Here is a 20736-nt window from a genome sequence, read left to right as displayed (position 1 = left end):
GCCAAAATCGATAGAGCATATATTATACTTACCCGACAATTACGACATTGTAAGTGACGATATCATTTTGCACGACGACATTGCCGTTCTCAAGGTACACGTGCTCGCACGGAATTTTTCGTTTTTTTTTTTTAAATCTTAAAATTTTATAACCATGAGCTTTGAATTTTTCCGTTGTTTCAATCAGCTCGACAAAATGGTACCCTTGGACAACGTGCACATTGGCAAAGTGGTGCCGCTACAGCACTGCGATTGCGACGATTTCAGATTATTTGTTCGCGAGAAACCCATCCTCACCGGTTTCGGTTACGACACAATAATCAATTATTATACAAACAATGATTTTCTGGTTGTCAATGGGACCACAAGTGGGGGTTTGCGGTACGCGAAAACACGCGTTGTGCCATTGGATGACAATCCCTTACAAATTTCGGAAACGGAATACTTTCACTGCCGAAAAAAAATTTTCGCTCAAGTGGAGCAAACTCCAGAGACATGAGAATCAGAGGTGCTTACGTATATAGTAATATACCAAACACCTTGTGTATTAATTAATTTTAAGCTGAGTGAAAAAATGTAAAATTTGTGTTTTCAATGTTTAGGGTCGCAGTGGAGGTCCTCTTGTGTTAAAAAAGGAGGATCAAAATATCCTTATCGGATTGTTAACTCATGGTCGACAAAGTTGCGATGAACGTGATTCAGTAGCGTTTTACGCCAGAGTCTCATATTACAGAAATTTCATTGACGACGCAATGGTTGATAAAATCGATGGTTGCGATGAATGTTTGAGCTTCGTTGCCAAAAATAATGTTGGTAGCGCGTATTGATCGATTCAACGGTGTTTCTCCAATTGTTTTCATTCAAGCAGTCTTTTTCCAACCTTTGTGTCGTAAAAGACAGTAAAAAGTGAACGCTGAGAGAAAAACTCCCTTACGAGCCCCTGCTTGGCACCCTCTCGATGGGGGAACAATCCCGGCCCTGTAGCTCCCTAAACATGATAATTATAACTTTACAAGACACTTTTCTTTCTACCGTGGTTATATTTCAAATGGTTGATGCACTTCATCTCACAGATTAAGTTGTACCGCAGAGCCATGTTACCCATATTACCCCATCATGGAATATCCATATCCTGATGTTGTAGGGTTGTACAAACTTGTACTTATAGTCTTGTTTTTTGTTCAATGTACTACAATTGTACATAAACCTATATATACCATTTGTGACTGCGCGTGCGCGCTGCTGACTGAGAGCGAGGGGGGGGCAGGGCGAGAGAGCTCTCTATATCACTTTACTGGTACCTATAAGCTAAGCACGTAAGCAGGCCGCTGCATATGGCTGCATTGCAAGAGTGTGGCTGGGTGTGCTCTATATTTTCAGTCTTTGTCAAATGTTTTCTCTCCATCCCGTATACCTAATAAGTACTAATCAGTAATCACTTGTGATACTACTTATACTTTTGTATAGATACATCGTAAACGTAAAAAAGAGACGCGTTTTACGCGTATAGTAAGTGTGCGGTAACTTACACTTATACATATAGTGTCGAGAAATCTTCCAACCCAACCCTATACGACCACCGTCGAGGACGGGGGGACACGCCAGACACACGCGAGTATAATACCTGGGGGTATTACTTATCGATCCAACGCCAATGGGCTATATCTAGTTTTTCCCCCATTCTCTCTACATATATATACCTGGACAGATAGGTAATTAGGTACGCTGCCTTGGCTGGGGACTCGTCTTCTCCCAGGCGTAGACAATTAGTTCTTCCTCTCGTAGTTGGAACGCTGTGCCGGCGTATAACATCGAGAGGACGTGGCGTGCGACGCTCGAGACTCTCGAGAGAGAGCCGAGGAAAGTGCAGGAGAAGGAGGAAGCATCCGAGAGGGTTTCTTAGTAACAGCCTGCAGCGTGAAAACACGACCCCAAGATGATGTACACGGTGAGGATGCAATTCATTTGTGTATTTTTGCTCAGGGGGATGAGCTTCTCTGTTTCACTTACATTATTTATCCTTTCATGCGAACGCAAGTTTTGAAGATTCATGTTTTAAGCATCATTATTGTGATAATACTTTTGATGGTTATGTTTAACTTGGTGGGCCAAAAGGGTTTTTGACACCCACAGCCTTTTATGGTAAAGGATTTTTACTCATGTACTTTTAGGGGACTACTGCTACACAGGACACGAGATTCAGCGACAAGGAGAAAAAGCTCCTGAAGCAGATGAAGTTCGGTGACTCCTTGACCCAAAAGGTACCGTTTGATATGGCTGCTTTTGCTAATTGTTATTACATTTAAGGCATTACGTTACTTTTACCTATTGAAACTGTTGAATAAATAATGAAGGTTTACTCTAATAAAACTTGTGTGTATGTAATCATAAGCTTACTAAATTTTATCATGTTTGTGTTTTAAAATGGCTACTTGGCTTTAATCCGGTCCAGCCATATTGGAAGTTAAATACACTCACACAAACACACACATAGTATAGTATATCACAAGATTGTTTTCACACTTCAGTTTAAATGGGATAATATGAATTTTTGATTGCCAAAAGAATCTCAAGTTTACAACATTGTTTTTAACATTTAAGAAAAAATATATCATACATTATTATATTTTTTATCTACGAACGAGAATTTTTGTGCTCTTGCAGGTGGACATGCAAAAAGTTAAGCTTGATGTCATCAAACCCTGGATTACAACAAAGATCACTCAAATCCTCGGCATGGAAGATGACGTGGTGGTTGAATTTGTTATTAATCAGCTGGAAGAAAAGGTAAGAGAAGCGCATTTTTTAGCCATGGAATACACTACAACTACTAGTATTGTTATTATTAAAATTAATTTTATCAGTGTCATTACCAATACTATTGGTAATATAAAAATATTTACGTTCACTAAGCTTTTTCCCCTCATCGTAATACATTGTTAAAAACCTGTTATTTCAGCTCACACCGTCTAGTTCAACTAGTCTTTTATCTATAAAAAATTTGTGCAAATTACCAAAGATATGATTAATTAATACTGATGCTATGGTGATTTTGCTCAAATTTTCTCCAGTAATGCACTAAATCATGAGATTTTTTGACCAAACGTATGAATACTCTCAAATTTTAGTTTATTAATTGGTCAGGTATTAAAGTTATACCTAGGTTTTGTTTGTACTTGAACTTTTTGTTTAGTTGTTTCTGTTTTTTCTCTTATTTTTGACATAATCACACATAAAAATTGATTAGTTTAATACACTGAAAAACCATTATAGAAGAAAAAAATTGTGTTTAAACAAGTCACAATTTTATAAAAACAATAAGATAATTTCCATGGTAAGTAAGTATAAATTGTAAACACTTGTTTTTTAAATGAATCCCAAATTTTTAAGCGTTTAATTCTGTTAACGCATTTAACTGTTAAAATCAAAATTTTTTCATAATTTTGTTGACGTTGTAAGGCAAGAACGTTGTATAAAATTATTTTCTTAAAAAAACAATGAATCACACAATGTTGGGCCTCTTAAATAAAGAAGAAAACAAAGTTTTCTTTAGTTAAAGATCCGGTGTAATAATTGACATTATATAATCGTCATCGAAATTTTTATCTATGATCTTTTAATTCCCCGTTAGTCTAAGTAGAGACCATTGGTGACCGTTGGCTCTTGACACCCCTTTGAATCCAAATGGCATTCGGATGTGCACTCCTCGGCATCCGATTGGCCGCCTTTCCAGCCTTCGCTGCAGCAGCAGCGCTACCCGTCTCCTTGCACTCACCGTGGGACGCTAGTCGCTTGCATCACGTCATCAACATCATCCTCATCGCTCCAACTTCAGCAGTAGCAGCAGCTTCAACGTCAACTGTGGCAATGCTTGCCGCAGTAGCCACCTTGTGCGGGCTATCTTGCCCGACAGCTTTGCTGCACACGACACGTTTGCAGAAAGCAGTTGTCGCTAAAGCGACATCACCAAGGAAGCTATTGGCTTCTGATCATCTGGCCAGCTTCAGCTGCAGCGATGGCATGTCAATGCCGTCTGCTGCTGTCTACCTACGGTTGCTGTTGCTGTCAACGTCGTCATCGTCATCGCCGTCGTCGGCGCTGGACTACGGCTGATACACACTGGGCTATAACAGCTCACATGGGATACCGTGGACTTGAGTTGCTGCACATCTCGTGACTTGCACACGCAGAGCGACTTGTTAAACTACCCGGGAGAATGCGCGAGAAAGCGAGCGAGAGAAAGAATTGGCCGTTCGGGGCCCTAAAGCGCGATTGGCAACGGCAAGCATTTATCGTTAATGCAGGAGGTATTGTTAAACAATTTGCGTGACTATAATGGCTCTGAACGTTGCGAGCGAACGTACACTTACTACGCTCGTCACTTACTTATTTAGGACACGCTCTCGTTGGACTCGTCGACAATGGACATCATCAAATAATAATCATTTATATAAAAACAAAACAAAAAACATTATGACATTTATAACTTCTGATTTTTTTTCTACTAATACATTAATCGCAGCACCAAGACAACTAATTTGATTCTTTTTATTTTACTTCCATCCAAGCAGGTTTCACAGTAAGTTAAGTCCTTGTGACTATCATTGGTAAATTCTGTAACAAAAGAAAATCGGCTTTTTCGAGGGGGAAAAGCAGTTGACGAATTTATAATTTTTTATATTTTGAACCAAAATGCTTTGAAAAAAGAAATATCGCATGCAACATAAACACATTACTAGTTTGTAAGCAAAATGATGAAGTTTATTTTTAAGAAATATAGTGGATAAACCTTTTTTGTTTTCAGTACCCAGACCCTCGCAAAATGCAAATCAATTTGACAGGTTTCCTAAATGGAAAGAATGCACGTTCTTTCATGGGGGAACTGTGGGACTTGCTTGTGTCTGCCCAAGATAACGACACTGGAATCCCAGAAGCCTTCTTACAACAAAAAAAGGATCAAATTAAGAAACGACTAGTAATTATAATCTTTTTTTTTTAATTATAAAATAACGTCTTTTGCCAATCATTAATATTATCTCAGAATGAGATTTGTATAGTCTAGCTCGGAAAAAGGACATACGTATATACGTTGGAGGCCTACGTGGCCGGCGGCCTTGCATATAAGTAGGCATACATTTTCTTTTTTGCTCTTTCTGAGATTTCTGCCCTATTATACTTACATGCACTTTGCCAAGTTATGGTTAGCTCCGAACTCCGAACAAATCTATTCGCGGGAAAATAGTATGTGAGTATCTTTCAGTAAGGTAGCAAATAATATTACTAACAATAATGAAAAAAATACTCTTCCCTTCGTGATCGAATACTGTGAAGTTGCAAAATTTACGATGTAAACTTACCCCAAACTGTCTGTAGAATAAAACAAAAAAGCGCTACGTGATGTCGCTAACCTCAAAACAATTAACAGTTAACCTACGTGCATAAGTGTCTCGTCCATTCTAATCGAAAGTATAATGGAGTCGTCGATTAATACTGAAGTAAACAATTTTGATTTGCAACAGGAGGAGCAAGAAAAGTTACAAGCATCCTTAGTTGACAAAGATAAGGATAAAGATAGAGAAAAGGAGAAAGATGGTAAGGAGAACCACGACAATGACATCAAAGTAAAAAAAGAAGAAAAAGAGCGTGACTCCTCGAAAGATCGTCGAAGAGAACGCAGCAAAGACATTGAAATGTAAGTGTTTCTTTTCTTTCTTAGTGTGTGTTTAATTTATGTGTAAATAGCGTAAAAAAATTAAGTCACATAATTACATCAGTAGAAAAAGGAGTAAATCTAAAGAGCGACACAAAGATCGCGATCGTGGCCGCAAACGCAGATCCTCGTCTGCATCGCCTAGCAAAAACTCGACCAAGGATAGCAAAGATATGGCCGATGTACTGAAAATCGATGGTGATGATGCTCCTATTCAAGTGGAAAACAACATTCCACTGTTGCCATTGAAAACTAAACCGTAAGTCTTAAGCTTGCCTCCCAACTACATTTACAAAAAGTACAATATTTTATATTTAATCATTGATTACTATCTTTGCAGAGAAGCTGCTGTTGCAATCTCGCGTCTGCAAGCTAAATTAATGAGCATCGCTGATGGAAAGAAGAAAAACAACACTGAAGAAGCGAGTCAAGACGGTAAGCGCAAATCACGCTCAAAATCGCCGTCGGTGCGCTCAAAGAAATCGCGCTCCAAGTCTCCTACTTACAAGCATCGCTCGCGCTCTCCTGTCTCCAAATCGCGACGCTCGCGTTCAAAGTCCAAGTCACGACGCTCCCGTTCCAAGTCCAGGTCTCGGCGATCGCGTTCCAAGTCCAAATCGCGCAGATCACGCTCCCGCTCCCGTTCCCGAAGATCGAGGTCTATCTCCAAATCTAGACGATCCAGATCCAAGTCCAAGTCAAGAAGGTCGAGGTCCAAGTCAAAATCGCGGCGCTCCAAATCTCTCTCCATAGATCGTTTGAGGTCCCGTCGCTCCAAGTCTAGATCGAAATCAAAGGGCAAACGCTCCTCGCGTTCGGTCTCTCGTTCGCGCAAGAAGTCGCGATCTAAGAGTGTGGACAGAAGCAAGTCTAGGAAATCGCGCTCGGTGTCTAGCGACTCGCGCTCTTCAAAGTCACGCTCCAAGTCTTTGTCCAAAAGTCGTTCAAAGAGCAAGTCTCGCTCTAAGAGTAAGTCGGTCGAGAAAAGCAAGCCCTCGGCGGTGGCGAAAAAGGCACGTAGTAGAAGCAGCAGCAGCAGCATCTCAGACTCTGATGATGATAAGAAGGACAAGAGCGATTTTGAAATCAGAAAGAAGAAAGACAGTGTACAGTCTAAACGCTCGTACAGAAAAACCAACAAAGATGACAGTGGAAGCGACAGCGACTCTAGCCGTGAGAGGAAGTCTACGACCAAGCGACGTAGTAGTCCCTCGCCCAGGAAGGACCGTTCAAAGGATAGATCGCGTGACAGGTCGCGCGATCGATCGCGTGATAGATCTCGTGACAGATCTCGCGACCGACACAGGAGGTAAATTCAGATTTTAGTTATTTTTTTATTTAGTTTTTGTGACTTATCTTTAATGCGACTCTATTAAAGTGAAATGTCACGTTTACATAATGTTTGTTTTTTATTTCAAGCAAAGTCGTGAACTTCTGTAGGTAAATTTTAAAGGCGACAAAATTCTTAAATTGACTTTCACTTAGTTTGTCAATATTAAACATTTAAAATCACGAACTTGTGGAAATGCTTTGTATTCTAGCTCACTTTACTTGTATCACATGCGTTTTGATTTAACTTTAATGTTAGTACCGATTCATCAGTACATATACACCCATGGTTTTAAATCCTTATCTTTGAAACTGTTTGGTACTGAGACTTTGCGGTTTTTCAGGCGATCAATTGATAGAGATAGAAGGCGTGACAGGGACCGTGACCGTCGAGATAGATACAGTGGAAGCCGCAGCATGAGACCACCCTCTTCGCGCAGAGCTCCCAGCAGACGAAGGTAACTCGAGATACTATAATTTCTTGCCGCAAGAGTGTACGAATAGGATACTCATCGAGATCTTTATTTACAGGAGTCCTCGTAGGTCGCCAGCCCGTTATCGTCGACGTTCGCCGAGTCCAAGACGACGTCGCTCCCTGGACCGTAGACGACGCTCGTCGGAGCGCCGTTCACGGAGACGCTCGGTCGACCGTGATCGTCGAGGTTCTCGGCGACGCAGCTCGGACAGGGAGAGATCGCGCCATCGCTCATCTTCCCGCGACCGCTCCAGTCGTAGGCGTGACCGTGACCGGTCGCGCGATCGGGATCGTCGACGCCGCTCGCGTAGCAGGAGCTCCACCCGCAAGGGCTCCACGTCACGCGATACCAAACGCCGTGCTGACTCCGAGGAAAAGCCCAAAGCGCCTACGATCACCATCACCACCACACCCGCCTTCACTGCTAACAGCGCAACAACAGCTCCACCCGCTGTCAGTGCGACCAAGAAGACAACGAGCCTGATGGATGTGGTGCCACCTGATTCGTCGCTTCTGCAGATGCCGCCGCAGCAGGCAGCTCAGGTCGTCGTGGCTGCAGCCCAAGTTGTCGGTGCTGAGCTGAAAAAAGAGCTGAGGAATGGTAGGTCAAGGTCCAGCAGCGAGCACAGCAGTGACTCCTCATCCAGTGATGATGATAATGACGAGATGGCTAGGTGAGTGCTTTCAGGCTGTCGCTGTTTGTTTTGGTTATTGCCTATCTACGCCTGACTAACGGTGATGGTTAACTTTTACTGGGTCCAATCATTTATCATCTCACTAACGTTTGCTTTTCCTAACTAACATGAAAAATTTTTTGGCTGATAAATAAAACTATAATTATTAACATTTACATATATTTCTCATAAATAACGTTACTATGATTATATATCTTATAAGGGTGATGGTTGAATCTTGGTAAGCTACTCTCTTGTATTGCATTAATGGTACTAATTGATTCTCCTACAATAATATAACTTTGCCTATTTATTGCCAAACATGGGTATTATCGAATTAATTTACTGAGTATGCTTTATTCAAAATTCTTTTTTGAAAAAACATTGGTTGGAGCTGTACCTAAAACTTTGGAAACTTATGGCTTAGAAAGGCAAAAAAAAATCTACATTTTTAGTCATTGAATAATCAAAAAAGTATCTTTAACTTTTCTTATTTTTACTAAGACATCCAGTTCCGTTGTAATCTTTTTGATCATCTTACGTGGATTTTAAAAATTTAATTGATGAGCTTCAAAATTGAATGTTTTGTTTTAATATTTAAATGGAAAAGAAAAAAGATTACAACTTAAATAACATATAAAGTTAATAATAACCAAAATAAAACAAAAACTTTTTTTGCTTCGCATTCAATTATGATGAATATCAATACATCTGGAAAGTAAGATTTAGAATATTTACGTGCACAAATATTTTAAATAGATGTTTAGTTTTTATTGATTATTTTATAGGTAAAGATAGATGCAATCTTATTTATTCGATTATATATATTGCGATGAAAATTTTACTTGGTTAATCCAGAATAGTATTTAAAAAAAAAAAAATTTAATTATCAAGTAAAAAATGAAGATGGTAAATAATCAATAACTAAGAAATACCTCTTGCCTATAAAATAAACTTGATTCAAAAATTAGAAAGACCACCATTTCGAAAATAAAAACTTCTTTTATTTTCCAACATTTTATTTTATCACGTACATACATCTTAGCACTTAAATTTTTCCTCAAACACACGGCGTTATAATTTAGAATTTAGAATTTTCGAAATTTTGGTCCAGCGAAGAAACATTTTCAATTTTTAACAGTATAATCTCTTAAACTTGATACAATCTGATTTTTGGCCTTTCATCTATGCCTTATGTGAATAAAAATAAACAGGGATTCTTGTTAATTTTTTAAACCAATTGTTGCTCTGCAGTAGTTTTCAAATTTCAATATTTATTTTGCCTTAAAATATAATAAGTTTATCAAACACTAATTATTTCGTTTTTAATACAGAACAATTAATTAAAATTTGCAAATTAGATTGAATTCATAACTGAAGCTGCGACATTCTGAAAAACAAATAATTTTTCAACTTTTATTTTTAATAATTACCAGATTCCATTACTTTTATCAATAATAGTTTGTTTATAGAAGTAATAGGTTTTGTATGGACTTTTTTTTAAACAAAATTTTAAATATTGCAATACAATTAACTTTCGAAATTGTCTACTTGTCCACAGTACTGACAGCTCAATAAGGTGAATTTGTCACTCATCTCGATTTTTAATTTGACAATACTTGTAAAAGTAATGAAGTAGAATGTCTGCTTGAGGTGTAAATACAAAATTATTCAGAAAAAAGAAAATTGTAACTAGTGAAAATCATTACAATAGGGAAGGTCAAAAATAAGAGTTTTAAAAGTTAGAAAACTAAAGCTTCGATAACTGAAATTTCGAAAGCTTAACTTTTCTATGAAAAAACTTTCCTCTACTCAAAACCTAACATTTCTGTAAGTTTTAATTTTCGAAATTTTAGTTTTCTAATTTTTGAACTTCTTTTTTTTCATCTTCTTTAAATTGAGGCTCACATAAAAGGGTGATATCATGTACTGCGTCATAGAGCTTTGCATTAAAATATAAATTAAAGCTACTTTGCTCTTTTTACAACAGAGAGCATATTGCAGAACTCTTATATGCAGCATTTGATATTAGCTCTATTGTATTGAAGTACGCGTTTTTTAAATGTTTTTAAACTATCAACAAATAATTTCTTGGTTTTAAAAAAAAACAAAAACAGGATTTACACAGTCAACATTTTAAGTTTTCAAGCCTCAATTTAAATTAATCGGATTTCAAAGATGTTACTAATGACATACGTGGATTATCTCATTGAATTTCACCAAGTACAAGAGAATTTCATTGTATTTTTAATATCAACTTTGAAATTCGGTATATGTAAACATTTTCCAAGTGGATATTCTGTTAATTTTTCTTTCTTGTACCGTATACATAATCTCATCAATGAGGAAGTTCAATAAATTTTAATTTCTATCATTTTTTTAATAATTGGATGCTCTTTATCATAGAAATTTCACACTTACTATATGGTGTAAGTCTAAGGAATTACCTAAGAAAATACTTCCAAAACCAGATTTGATGTTTTTTACCAATATATTTATCAATTTAAGAATAAATGAATATAAGTTGAGACATAACGTCGTCATTTAAGATGGAATATTCAAATCTAGATTTGGAAGTAAACAGTTGCACATAAGGAATACTAAATTTAGTAATAATCATATGTACATAATGCTTTATTTAATTTGTGATTTTTTTATTTTGCGCCATCCTTTGCTATCATATGGTTATGGTTTATTAATAGAAGGTAAGAAAAGTATTTTTTTAAATCATTGGTAATTTACAAATTTGTTTTATACTACGTCAATTGAGAACAAAATTTCCCAAGAAATAAAAATTTTCGTTGAAAACTTCCTCATTGATTCAGACAAAATTAATAAAAAATGTCAAATTAAAAATCTTTTAATGTTTTGAATAGAAAATTGCTTATCCTGTACCATACAAATCATGTTAATAAAATAGGGTAAGTTTAGTAATTATGTTGATAAAAGTTTTAACTTTTTTTTTTTTTTTTTTTTTTTTTTAATAGAATTGTACATTTTGTTTTAATTAGAATTGCACAAGATCCCAAAAAATTGCTCAAACATTAATATTATTGTTGATTATCATTGTTATTGAGTACGTAATGTTGATGTTAACTCCAAGAGTATTTTTATGAGAAGATAATACTTGATGAAATGTGTACTATCTAAAATATTTTATATAGTCAAATACATTAAATTGATGAATCAATGTGGACTTTATTAGAATTTCTTTATTTTCAATGTTGGATGATGATCAACTAACTAAAAAATCATCCTGCAAAGGCAAACTTACGATAACAAACGCAATTGTATTTTTGTACAATTGCTAATACAAAAAAGGTATTTTTATTGTCCAAAACTCCTGAGTAAAATTTAAATAACAATCCAATTCATCCTAAAGTAGGGTGGTGGAAACTTTCTCTTTTCATGCTTGCTAAAATATTATTAAATATCTTTCAAGGTTACTATATTCTCCTACTAACTAAACTTTAACATTCGCAAAATTACTATCTACAAAAACATCAAGAAAACTAATTTCACTAACGCTCATCTTGATTGTTCATTGGCTTGCGTATTGTCTTCTCTTAACATTTATTAAAACGTTGTTGCAACTAACGGCCAACCATTAAAACTGCTAGTCTAATCTATCTTATTTTATATTAACATAATAAGCGCTGTAATGCGCAACTATTCAATCTTGAGTTGCTTGTATGTATATCCATCAAAAATTTAATTGAAAACAGTATCTGCCAGTGTATCATCTGACATGTATGAAAAACTTGACTAACATCACTGTGTTTTGTTGAAACGCTGCAGAAAATTACTGGAGCAAAAGGTGATGCAGGAGAAGAAGGAGCGGGAACAGGCCGAGGAGAAAAAGCGCCTGGAGAAAGAGCGGATCGCCAAAGAGGAGGCGATAAAACGGGCCGCTGCCGCCGCCGCCGCTGTTGCTGCCGCCGAGAAGGAAGCTAAGGAAGCTGCTGCTAAGAAGACCGCCGATATCCCTATGCCCAAGAAGGTCGAGCCCTCACCGAAGAAGATACCAGTCTCTGCTCTTCCAGTTTCCAGGCACAGAGTAATATGATTTTCCGATTCGTTTGAATTTTACCAATGATATATGAATATAGGGTAACTCGTGACTTTTCCTTGTAACTTTACAGTTCTCTCGCAGTTTATCCCGCACGCCATCGCCATTTAAAAAAACGGAGGACTTTATCATAGAAAAAAATAAACAAAGACTTTTAGAGTAAGGATTTATTTATTTTTTTTTTTTTAATCCATTCAAAGTTTGCAATTTTCAGGTGATTTTCATGATTGTAAATGACGTTGATTTTCAGAATGGAGAAAATGTTAACTCCCAAGGTGAGCGAAGTCACAGTTGCGACAACCGAAACTTTCCCTTTGAAGAAGGATGAGAAAATTTCAGCCAAACTTGCTACAAAGCCCGCTGTTGAAGAAAAGAAGAGCAGTTCGCAAAAAACAAATGATGTTTCGTCAAAGAAAGTTGTGGAAAGCAGCAAGAAATCCAAGCGTGACAAACGTGACGTTTCTACGGATTCTGATGATAGCGATAATGGTATGTATGAAATCAAGAAAGAAGTCGTAATCTTCTGAATTAGTAATGTATTATTGACAACCATTCTATTTTAAATTATTAGACAAGAAAAAATCTAAAAAAATTGAAAAGACGAGAAAGTCTAGAAAAACTTCTACGGATGATGACAAGTCAGATAAGAGCAGGGCGGAATCAAGTTCAGCATCGGAAGATGAAAAGAAGACTGTAGATAAACATAAGAAAAATAGAGATTCGAGCCGATCAGGTACATGTAAATAAAATAATTTATTTTCGTAGTATGAAGATTTCCGTACCATATTTTCAATTATTATTTTATTATCTTAGCTTCCACAGACATTCGATCAAAGGATCGTGTAAAGGATACTAAAAAACGTGAAACGAGTGAAAATGACAAGAAACGGATAAAAGATAAAGAAGAAGACAAAGATACCAAAAAATCTAGAAAGTCCCGAAGAACATCATCTTCACCAGAGGACGAACAGAGACCTAAGAAAATTAGCAAACAAGACGATGAAAAGGAGAAAGATAAGGAAAAAGAGAAAGAAAAAGAAAAAGAAAAATCCCGATCTAGAAAGGCTAAGAGAGACTCTAGCTCGGAGGACGAGCCGAAAAAATCTCGCAAACGAAAAGAAAGTTCTTCTGAAGACGAGCGGCCCAGAGGCAAAAAACCAAGGAAAGACTCTAGCAGTGAAGATGAAGTTAAATCAGCCAAGGCAAAGAAGTCAAAGCGAGATTCCAGTACAGATGAGGAGACTGAAAAAGAGAAAGAAGTGAAGAAAAAGAAGAAGAATGATGACAGCAGCGACGAGGAAAAGGTTAAGAAGAAAAGGAAAAAGAAGACCAAAACAAGTACAAGTGAATCGGAGGTGAGATTACATTATTGCAATAATATTGTTCTTTAAGTTAATACGTGAATTATTACTAAAGCAAAGAAATTATTTCAGGAAAGTGAAGTGGAAGAAAGGAAAAAGAAGAAAGACAAAAAGCATAAGAAACACAAAAAACACAAGAAGCATAGAAAACATAAGAAAAAAAAGGTAGCGGATTCAGAAGAATCTGATGCAAGTGAAGCAAACACTGAAGAAATTGAAAAAAAACTTCGAGAAAAAGCTTTGAAATCAATGAAAAAAGGACACAGTGCTGAACGAAGTGACTAAAATTTAAAAACCTATTATTAAAGATTGTATAAAATTCGAATCAATTGGAATATGTAATTTAAAGTTACATAACCGTAATAAATATACTTTGATATCTATTAATGAGCATGACAGATATGCAAAGTTTCATGGCTTTGTACAGAACAATTGTAGATTCTTGGGTATTTTATGCTACAGCATCAAGCTCTTAAGCATAAACTACGTTTTCTTTTGTTTCAGTAACTACTTTCAACTACATGTACAAGTAAATGCTTTTACTGAGTAGTTAACGAATAAAACTGATATCTTAGCTATTTATTTTATTTGATCCGTGTTCACCAGTCCTGGGTTATTTCGTTTACTTTCAATAATAGTAAGAGCATTTTCGCTTTTATAACTAGAAAACTTGAAACCTTTCCTTATATGTAATTTTTTAATTGTTATAATAAAAGGTGGTAAACAGTTAGATTGACTTGTTTTTCTAGATCATTACATTTCCATCATTAGTCATAAGTAAATATCTTCCTAGTCCTCTGAACTTCATAAATAAATTCAAGGTTTTTTTGTAAGTACTTTAATACATAAACATATATTTCATTTTCGCTCGTAGGTGAATTCTTACAAAATAAATAAAAAAATATATAAACAATCTCTTTACTTTCACAAAATTTTTAACAAATCTTCCCAATCAGGAGCACATATCAATGTACTATTGATTCTTCCAAGATTAACGAGATCGTGTACCATTTCATCTATTTTTGCAGCTATTAGATCCTGTAATTATTTTTCACCATTACAATGTAACTCGTCACATTAAATTTAAAAAAAATATATCCATTTATTTCAGTGCTGCAAGTACCTGACGAAAACTGACAGTAGAACCCAGTTCCACAATAAGATTGTTCTCTCCTAATATCATGCGTGCTTTACCAGACTTCAAAATTTGTAATTTGCCAAGCATTCCTTCTTTTAAATCAGTTAAAGTGCAAAAACTTTTTGGAATTTCAGTGGCGTTCTCTTTAACAGGTTCAGTATTGTGTTTTACTTTCGGGTCACCAGGCTTTTCATCACCCCCACGTAGTCCTGGTAAACAGTCTGGTAACTGAAACATTTTTTATGTAAACTAATCTTGCAATATAATACGAAAAAAGAATCATCAATAATTTGAAAAATTACCTGTAAGAGAATAAAATTACTTGACTTATTGTTCTTCTCTAAGACTTGTGTTATCGTGACTGTTTCTTTTAAGTCTTTTGCAATTTTTGGCAAAACCTTTGTCTGAACTTCATTTTTTTCTACAAATAAAACAGAAATACGTTACTGTCAATTTCATTTGGCACAGTTGACTGTTGCTCAAATTACCTTGACCATTGAGTAATGTAGCTGAATGTGTGTTTTCATCATTGGATTCAAATTCAATTTTATGATTATTGAATGCTGCAATTTTGGCTATCAAATTTGAACCAATTAGTATTTCATTCTAATCATATTAATTAGATAAATAATATTGATATCATACCTTTGTTAACCATTGGCAAAGTAAGAGGTGCATTACTCTCATCCACATCCATTCCATCCACATCAGTATCATCTATCAGGTGCTTTTTTGTCTTTTCTCCTGTCTCTATTCTGTCATATTTTTTGGATGCAGATAACCTTTGCCTTGAAAGTGATTCCCTTTCACTCCCGGAACTATCTTTTTCCCTGTAACTGCTGTAGCTGTTACTGCCAGGTCTTCTACTGCTGGGTAAGTCGGCCAATCCTTCAGAAAATATTCCAGATGACTGAAAACAATGAATTAAGTTACAATAGACGTCATGTTATCATTGAGTAGATCTAAAAGACTGAAAACAAAAAAAAAACAACTAAGCACTTACCTGCACTAGATTGTTAGCAGCTTTTCCTCTGCCTCTGCCTTTACCATCTTTGCTTTTAGCTTTTTCATTTTTTGCCTTATCCCGACCACGACCTTTTTCTTTTTTTGCTGATTCCTTTTTAACAGCTGAATTCTGTTCTCTAAAACAATAAACAAATACTGTAAGGTGAATTCTTACTGTAACTTTCGACCTGTACACACAGAATTAGATACCAACTCTCTATTTTTCAGTCTTTGGGCATTAATATTTGGGGTAAAAACTCTTTTTGGTTTTTCAAATTTGACATTTCCGCCTAGAGTCAAATCCCTTCTTGCAAACAATGATGGTAATCTATTGTTTGGTATGTTTGGTATTGGATTTCCAGGCTCAACTTTGATGTTAGTTAATAAATTCTGCATGGGAGAGTCGGGAGTTTTCGTTGACGTTGATGCTGATTCTGATTCTATATCTGGCTCAGATTTTATCTGTAAGTTAGGAATGTACTCTGGATACACCGAATGGTTGTCGTTTGAATTTGAAGCCATCGTAATTTTATTTGTAAACTGAAAATGACTTATCAATTCGTTAATATGCTGTGAGATTGAATATTTTTCGACATCATTCAACAGTTTGAACTGTGAAAGTGAAGAAAAATTTATAAATAGTTAAACATGAATGTACATACCTATGCACTACAAATACAGGGATTTGGCTTGCCTTCTAAATGCCTCTTTACGGGACACAGCAGCTGACTCCAGGACATTGACGGTACGACAGCAGACATCCATGCAGTCTTGAATCGGCTGAACGCTGAATATTTTGAGCCGGTAAACTCACTCGATTATGAATTGTACTACACAGGGCCCCAACACAGCCACTGTCACCAACAATAGACAATTAGTACAGGTTGACGCTAGCGCCGCCCGACCATGCGAATTAGCGAATACAGCCTCTGATTTTATCATTCTGGTAAAGAGAGCACGGTGTAAGATATACGTGAAGTTATGTGTAGTAATTAAAGTAATTACTAATAAGTAATGCCATATGGTCGATTTTATTAAACCATATGAATATCAATATTTTTGGAGGTCGACTTTTGGGTGTAAAACAAATTGTAAACTTGCCGCAAACAGCACAAACTACGTCAACTTTTTATTATCTATCTATTTGATTAGTTGCGGCTGGTTTATAATTAATTACATGGCTCTACTATAAGTAGTAATAATTATTTGAATCAGCGCCATCTAGCGGTCTTTATTTTTTGGCCAAAAGTGGCTCCTAAAATTCTAAGTCAGAGCATTCAGGATTAGAGCCATTTAGTCAATTATAAACCAGCCGCAACTCATAACGAAGCTATAAAATAAAAAAATAACGATACATGTGTTTTTGGCGGCAAGTTAAAAATCTATTTTCTACCAAAAATTGACCTCCTATGTGTTTATACTTTTAAAGATAAATTTTCAAGCATAAAATAGACTGTTAACTTGCCGCCAAAAACACACGTATCGTTATTTTTTTATTTTATAGCTTCGTTATGAGTTGCGGCTGGTTTATAAGTGACTAAATGGCTCTAGGGCTAAAAGCTGCCTAAAGCTCTCCTTCAGAATTTCAGAAGCAATTTTTGGCCAAAAAAATCACGACCGCTAGATGGCGCTGATCCTAATGATTATAACTACTTATAGTAGAGCCATTTAATTAATTATAAACCAGCCGCAACTAATTTCGTAGATACAAAATAAATAGTTAAAGATAATTGTGCTACTTGCGGCAAGTTTGCAGTATATGTTTTATGCGAATATCAACCTCATATATATTTATACTTTTGGGTAATAGATTAATTGTAAACTTGACGCAAACAGTGCAAACAACGTTAACTTTTTATTTTGTATTTATGAAATTAGTTGCGGCTGGTTTATAAGTAATTAAATGGCTCTAGGGCTAAGCTGCCTAAAGCTCTCTTTCAGAATTTCAGAAGCAATTTTTGGCCAAAAAAATCACTACCGCTAGATGGCGCTGATCCAAATGATCATTACTACTTGTAGTAGATCCATTTGATCAATTATAAACCAGCCGCAACTAATTTAATAAATACAAAATAATAAGATAACATTGTTTGTGCTACTTGCGGCAAGTTTGCAGTGTATGTTTTACACCAATATCGACCTCCCTTATATTTACACTTTCGGGTGATAGATAAATTGTAAACTTGCCGCCAATGGTGCGAACAATGTTCACTTTTTATTTTGTATTTATCAAATTAGTTGCGGCTGGTTTATAAATGATTAAATGGCTCAAGTATAAGTATAGTAATAATCATTTGGATCAGCGCCATCTAGCGGTAGTGATTTTTTTGGCCAAAAATTGCTTCTGAAATTCTGATGGAGAGCTTTAGGCAGCTTAGCCCTAGAGCCATTAAATCACTTATAAACCAGCCGCAACTGTTGAAATAGATACAAAATAAATAATTAACGATGTTTGTGCTACTTGCGGCAAGTTTACAATTTATCTATCACCCGAAAGTGTAAATATAAGGGAGGTCGATATTGGTGTAAAACATACACTGCAAACTTCCCGCAAGTAGCACAAACAATGTTATCTTTTTATTTTGTATTTATTAAATTAGTTGCGGCTGGTTTATAATTGATCAAATGGATCTACTACAAGTAGTAATAATCATTTGGATCAGCGCCATCTAGCGGTAGTGATTTTTTTGGCCAAAAATTGCTTCTGAAATTCTGAAAGAGAGCTTTAGGCAGCTTAGCCCTAGAGCCATTTAATTACTTATAAACCAGCCGCAACTAATTTCATAAATACAAAATAAAAAGTTAACGTTGTTTGCACTGTTTGCGTCAAGTTTACAATTCATCTATTACCCAAAAGTATAAATATATATGAGGTTGATATTCGTATAAAACATATACTGCAAACTTGCCGCAAGTAGCACAATTATCTTTAACTATTTATTTTGTATTTACGAAATTAGTTGCGGCCGGTTTATAATTGATTAAATGGATCTACTACAAGTAGTAATAATCATTTGGATCAGCGCCATCTAGCGGTAGTGATTTTTTTGGCCAAAAATTGCTTCTGAAATTCTGAAAGAGAGCTTTAGGCAGCTTAGCCCTAGAGCCATTTAATTACTTATAAACCAGCCGCAACTAATTTCATAAATATAAAATAAAAAGTTAACGTTGTTTGCACTGTTTGCGTCAAGTTTACAATTCATCTATTACCCAAAAGTATAAATATATATGAGGTTGATATTCGTATAAAACATATACTGCAAACTTGCCGCAAGTAGCACAATTATCTTTAACTATTTATTTTGTATTTACGAAATTAGTTGCGGCCGGTTTATAATTGATTAAATGGCTCTACTATAAGTAGTTATAATCATTAGGATCAGCGCCATCTAGCGGTCGTGATTTTTTTGGCCAAAAATTGCTTCTGAAATTCTGAAGGAGAGCTTTAGGCAGCTTAGCCCTAGAGCCATTTAGTCACTTATAAACCAGCCGCAACTCTTGAAATAGATACAAAATAAATAATTAACGATGTTTGTGCTACTTGCGGCAAGTTTGCAGTGTATGTTTTATACGAATATTGACCTCCTACATATTTATACTTTCGAGTAATAGATAGATTGTAAACTTGCCGCAAACAGCACAGAAAATGTTGAATTTTCATTTTGTATCTGTCAAATAAGTTGCGGCTGGTTTATAATTGACAACATGGCTCTAGGGCCTAAAATATCTAAAACTTTCCTTCAGAATTTTAGGGCCACTTTTTAGTTTAGAAATCTGAAACGCTAAAACCAGCCGCAACTAGTTGTGTAGATAGAAAATAAAAAGTTGACATTGGCTGTGCTGTTTACGGCAAGTTTACAAATAATCTTTTGCCTGAAAATCGACCTCCTATAAGAATATTAATACTTTTGTATGAATAATAATTTATCAATTGCATTGTAAAATTACGTGTGAAATGAAGAGTTAAAAGTAAAGTTTGAAAACTATGTCATTGTTTACTGTCATTGAACATTTCGCATGTGTGCAATAAATTGATACAGGATTATACAGATACCTATTATTTTGCTGGGTGAGAAAGACGGATATTTGGTTTTGTTAGCATATTCCAGCGGTAATAATGCATATTTGGAATCTATGTTATATATTTATACAGCTTAAAATGTTTAAATATTAATCATGTGTGCCTATATTTACCAACTTATTTGTATAAATTGAACTTTATACAAAAACTCATGATACAATCATTGATTGTCTCAATCATTATTCTAAACGTTAGTGAAAAAGGCGGTTAAGGACGTATACTTAGCCTGCGGACTATGGGTGTATTCCGCAAATGCTGCCAGCAGTTAAGTTACGTAGGTCGTGGTAACGCCGCATGGTCGGGTAGCGCTAGCGTCAACCTGTACTAACTGTCGGTGGGTTCCGCATGTCAACAAACTCCGAAATATCAGATGGCATGGGAGCGAAAACAGTAAAAAATATCAAAGTTTGTTGACATGCGGAACCCACCGACAGTTAGTACAGGTTGACGCTAGCGCTACCCGACCATGCGGCGTTACCACGACCTACGTAACTTAACTGCTGGCAGCATTTGCGGAATACACCCTAGGAGAAAAACACTTGTTCATTCCATTCTCGGAGGCTCCCAGAGTCTCTCCGAGTCTCACCGAGAATTGGCTTGAACAAACCTATGGTTTGTGCTATTTGCGGCAAGTTTTTAATTTATCTTTTACCCAAAAATCAACCTTCTATATATTTGTACTTTTGGAGGTAGATTTTTGGGTAAAAAATAGATTGTATACTTGCCGCAAATATCACAGAAAATGTAAACTTACTATTGTCTGTCTCTATGATTAGTTGCGGCTAGTTTATAATTGATATTATACGGCTCAACCAGGACAGTGTTGGGATATATATTATATTGCTTCGCTTTTGTTTATTGTTTTGCTATTAGGTACTGTTGAAAATTTAGACC

At 35.8% G+C, this 20736-nt stretch overlaps 2 protein-coding genes across 9 annotated transcripts; one reads left to right on the top strand and one right to left on the bottom strand.

Annotated features, from left to right (window-relative positions):
* The first annotated feature begins 1311 nt into the window (after positions 1-1311).
* On the top strand, positions 1312-14348 carry Srrm1 (Serine-arginine repetitive matrix 1). 6 transcript variants are annotated; one of them, XM_089593992.1, is made up of 17 exons: positions 1312-1948; positions 2172-2261; positions 2665-2787; positions 4805-4975; positions 5520-5690; positions 5770-5969; positions 6051-7019; positions 7384-7497; positions 7571-7928; positions 7986-8188; positions 11065-11109; positions 11987-12245; positions 12331-12416; positions 12508-12746; positions 12829-12990; positions 13071-13612; positions 13691-14348. In XM_089593992.1, exons 1-17 carry the CDS (start codon positions 1937-1939, stop codon positions 13901-13903), a joined length of 3957 nt encoding a protein of 1318 aa, XP_089450118.1. In that variant the 5' UTR covers positions 1312-1936; the 3' UTR covers positions 13904-14348. The 6 variants fall into 6 exon arrangements, with proteins under 6 accessions (XP_089450118.1, XP_089450114.1, XP_089450111.1 ...); XM_089593988.1 differs by having other exon boundaries at positions 5520-5692; positions 5778-5969; positions 7574-8188; XM_089593985.1 differs by lacking the exon at positions 11065-11109 and having other exon boundaries at positions 2190-2261; positions 5520-5692; positions 5775-5969; positions 7571-8188.
* Positions 14349-14487: 139 nt separating this feature from the next.
* RpIIIC53 (RNA polymerase III subunit C53) lies at positions 14488-16600 on the bottom strand. Of its 3 annotated transcripts, none has more exons than XM_089590421.1 (8): positions 16424-16600; positions 15976-16311; positions 15760-15898; positions 15402-15666; positions 15245-15331; positions 15059-15177; positions 14742-14984; positions 14488-14656 (listed from the first exon to the last, which is right to left on the bottom strand). In XM_089590421.1, exons 2-8 carry the CDS (start codon positions 16281-16283, stop codon positions 14543-14545), a joined length of 1275 nt encoding a protein of 424 aa, XP_089446547.1. In that variant the 5' UTR covers positions 16284-16311; positions 16424-16600; the 3' UTR covers positions 14488-14542. The 3 variants fall into 3 exon arrangements, with proteins under 3 accessions (XP_089446547.1, XP_014214455.2, XP_089446554.1); XM_014358969.2 differs by having other exon boundaries at positions 15976-16301; XM_089590428.1 differs by lacking the exon at positions 15245-15331 and having other exon boundaries at positions 15976-16301.
* Between the last annotated feature and the right edge of the window lie 4136 nt (positions 16601-20736).

The sequence above is a fragment of the Copidosoma floridanum genome, unplaced genomic scaffold, assembly GCF_036245765.1.
Source record: "Copidosoma floridanum isolate Cflo_tuat_1 unplaced genomic scaffold, Cflo_Japanese_pri ptg000001l, whole genome shotgun sequence".
In the NCBI taxonomy this organism is placed as follows: Eukaryota; Metazoa; Arthropoda; class Insecta; order Hymenoptera; family Encyrtidae; genus Copidosoma; species Copidosoma floridanum.
This window is presented reverse-complemented; position numbering and strand designations above follow the sequence as displayed.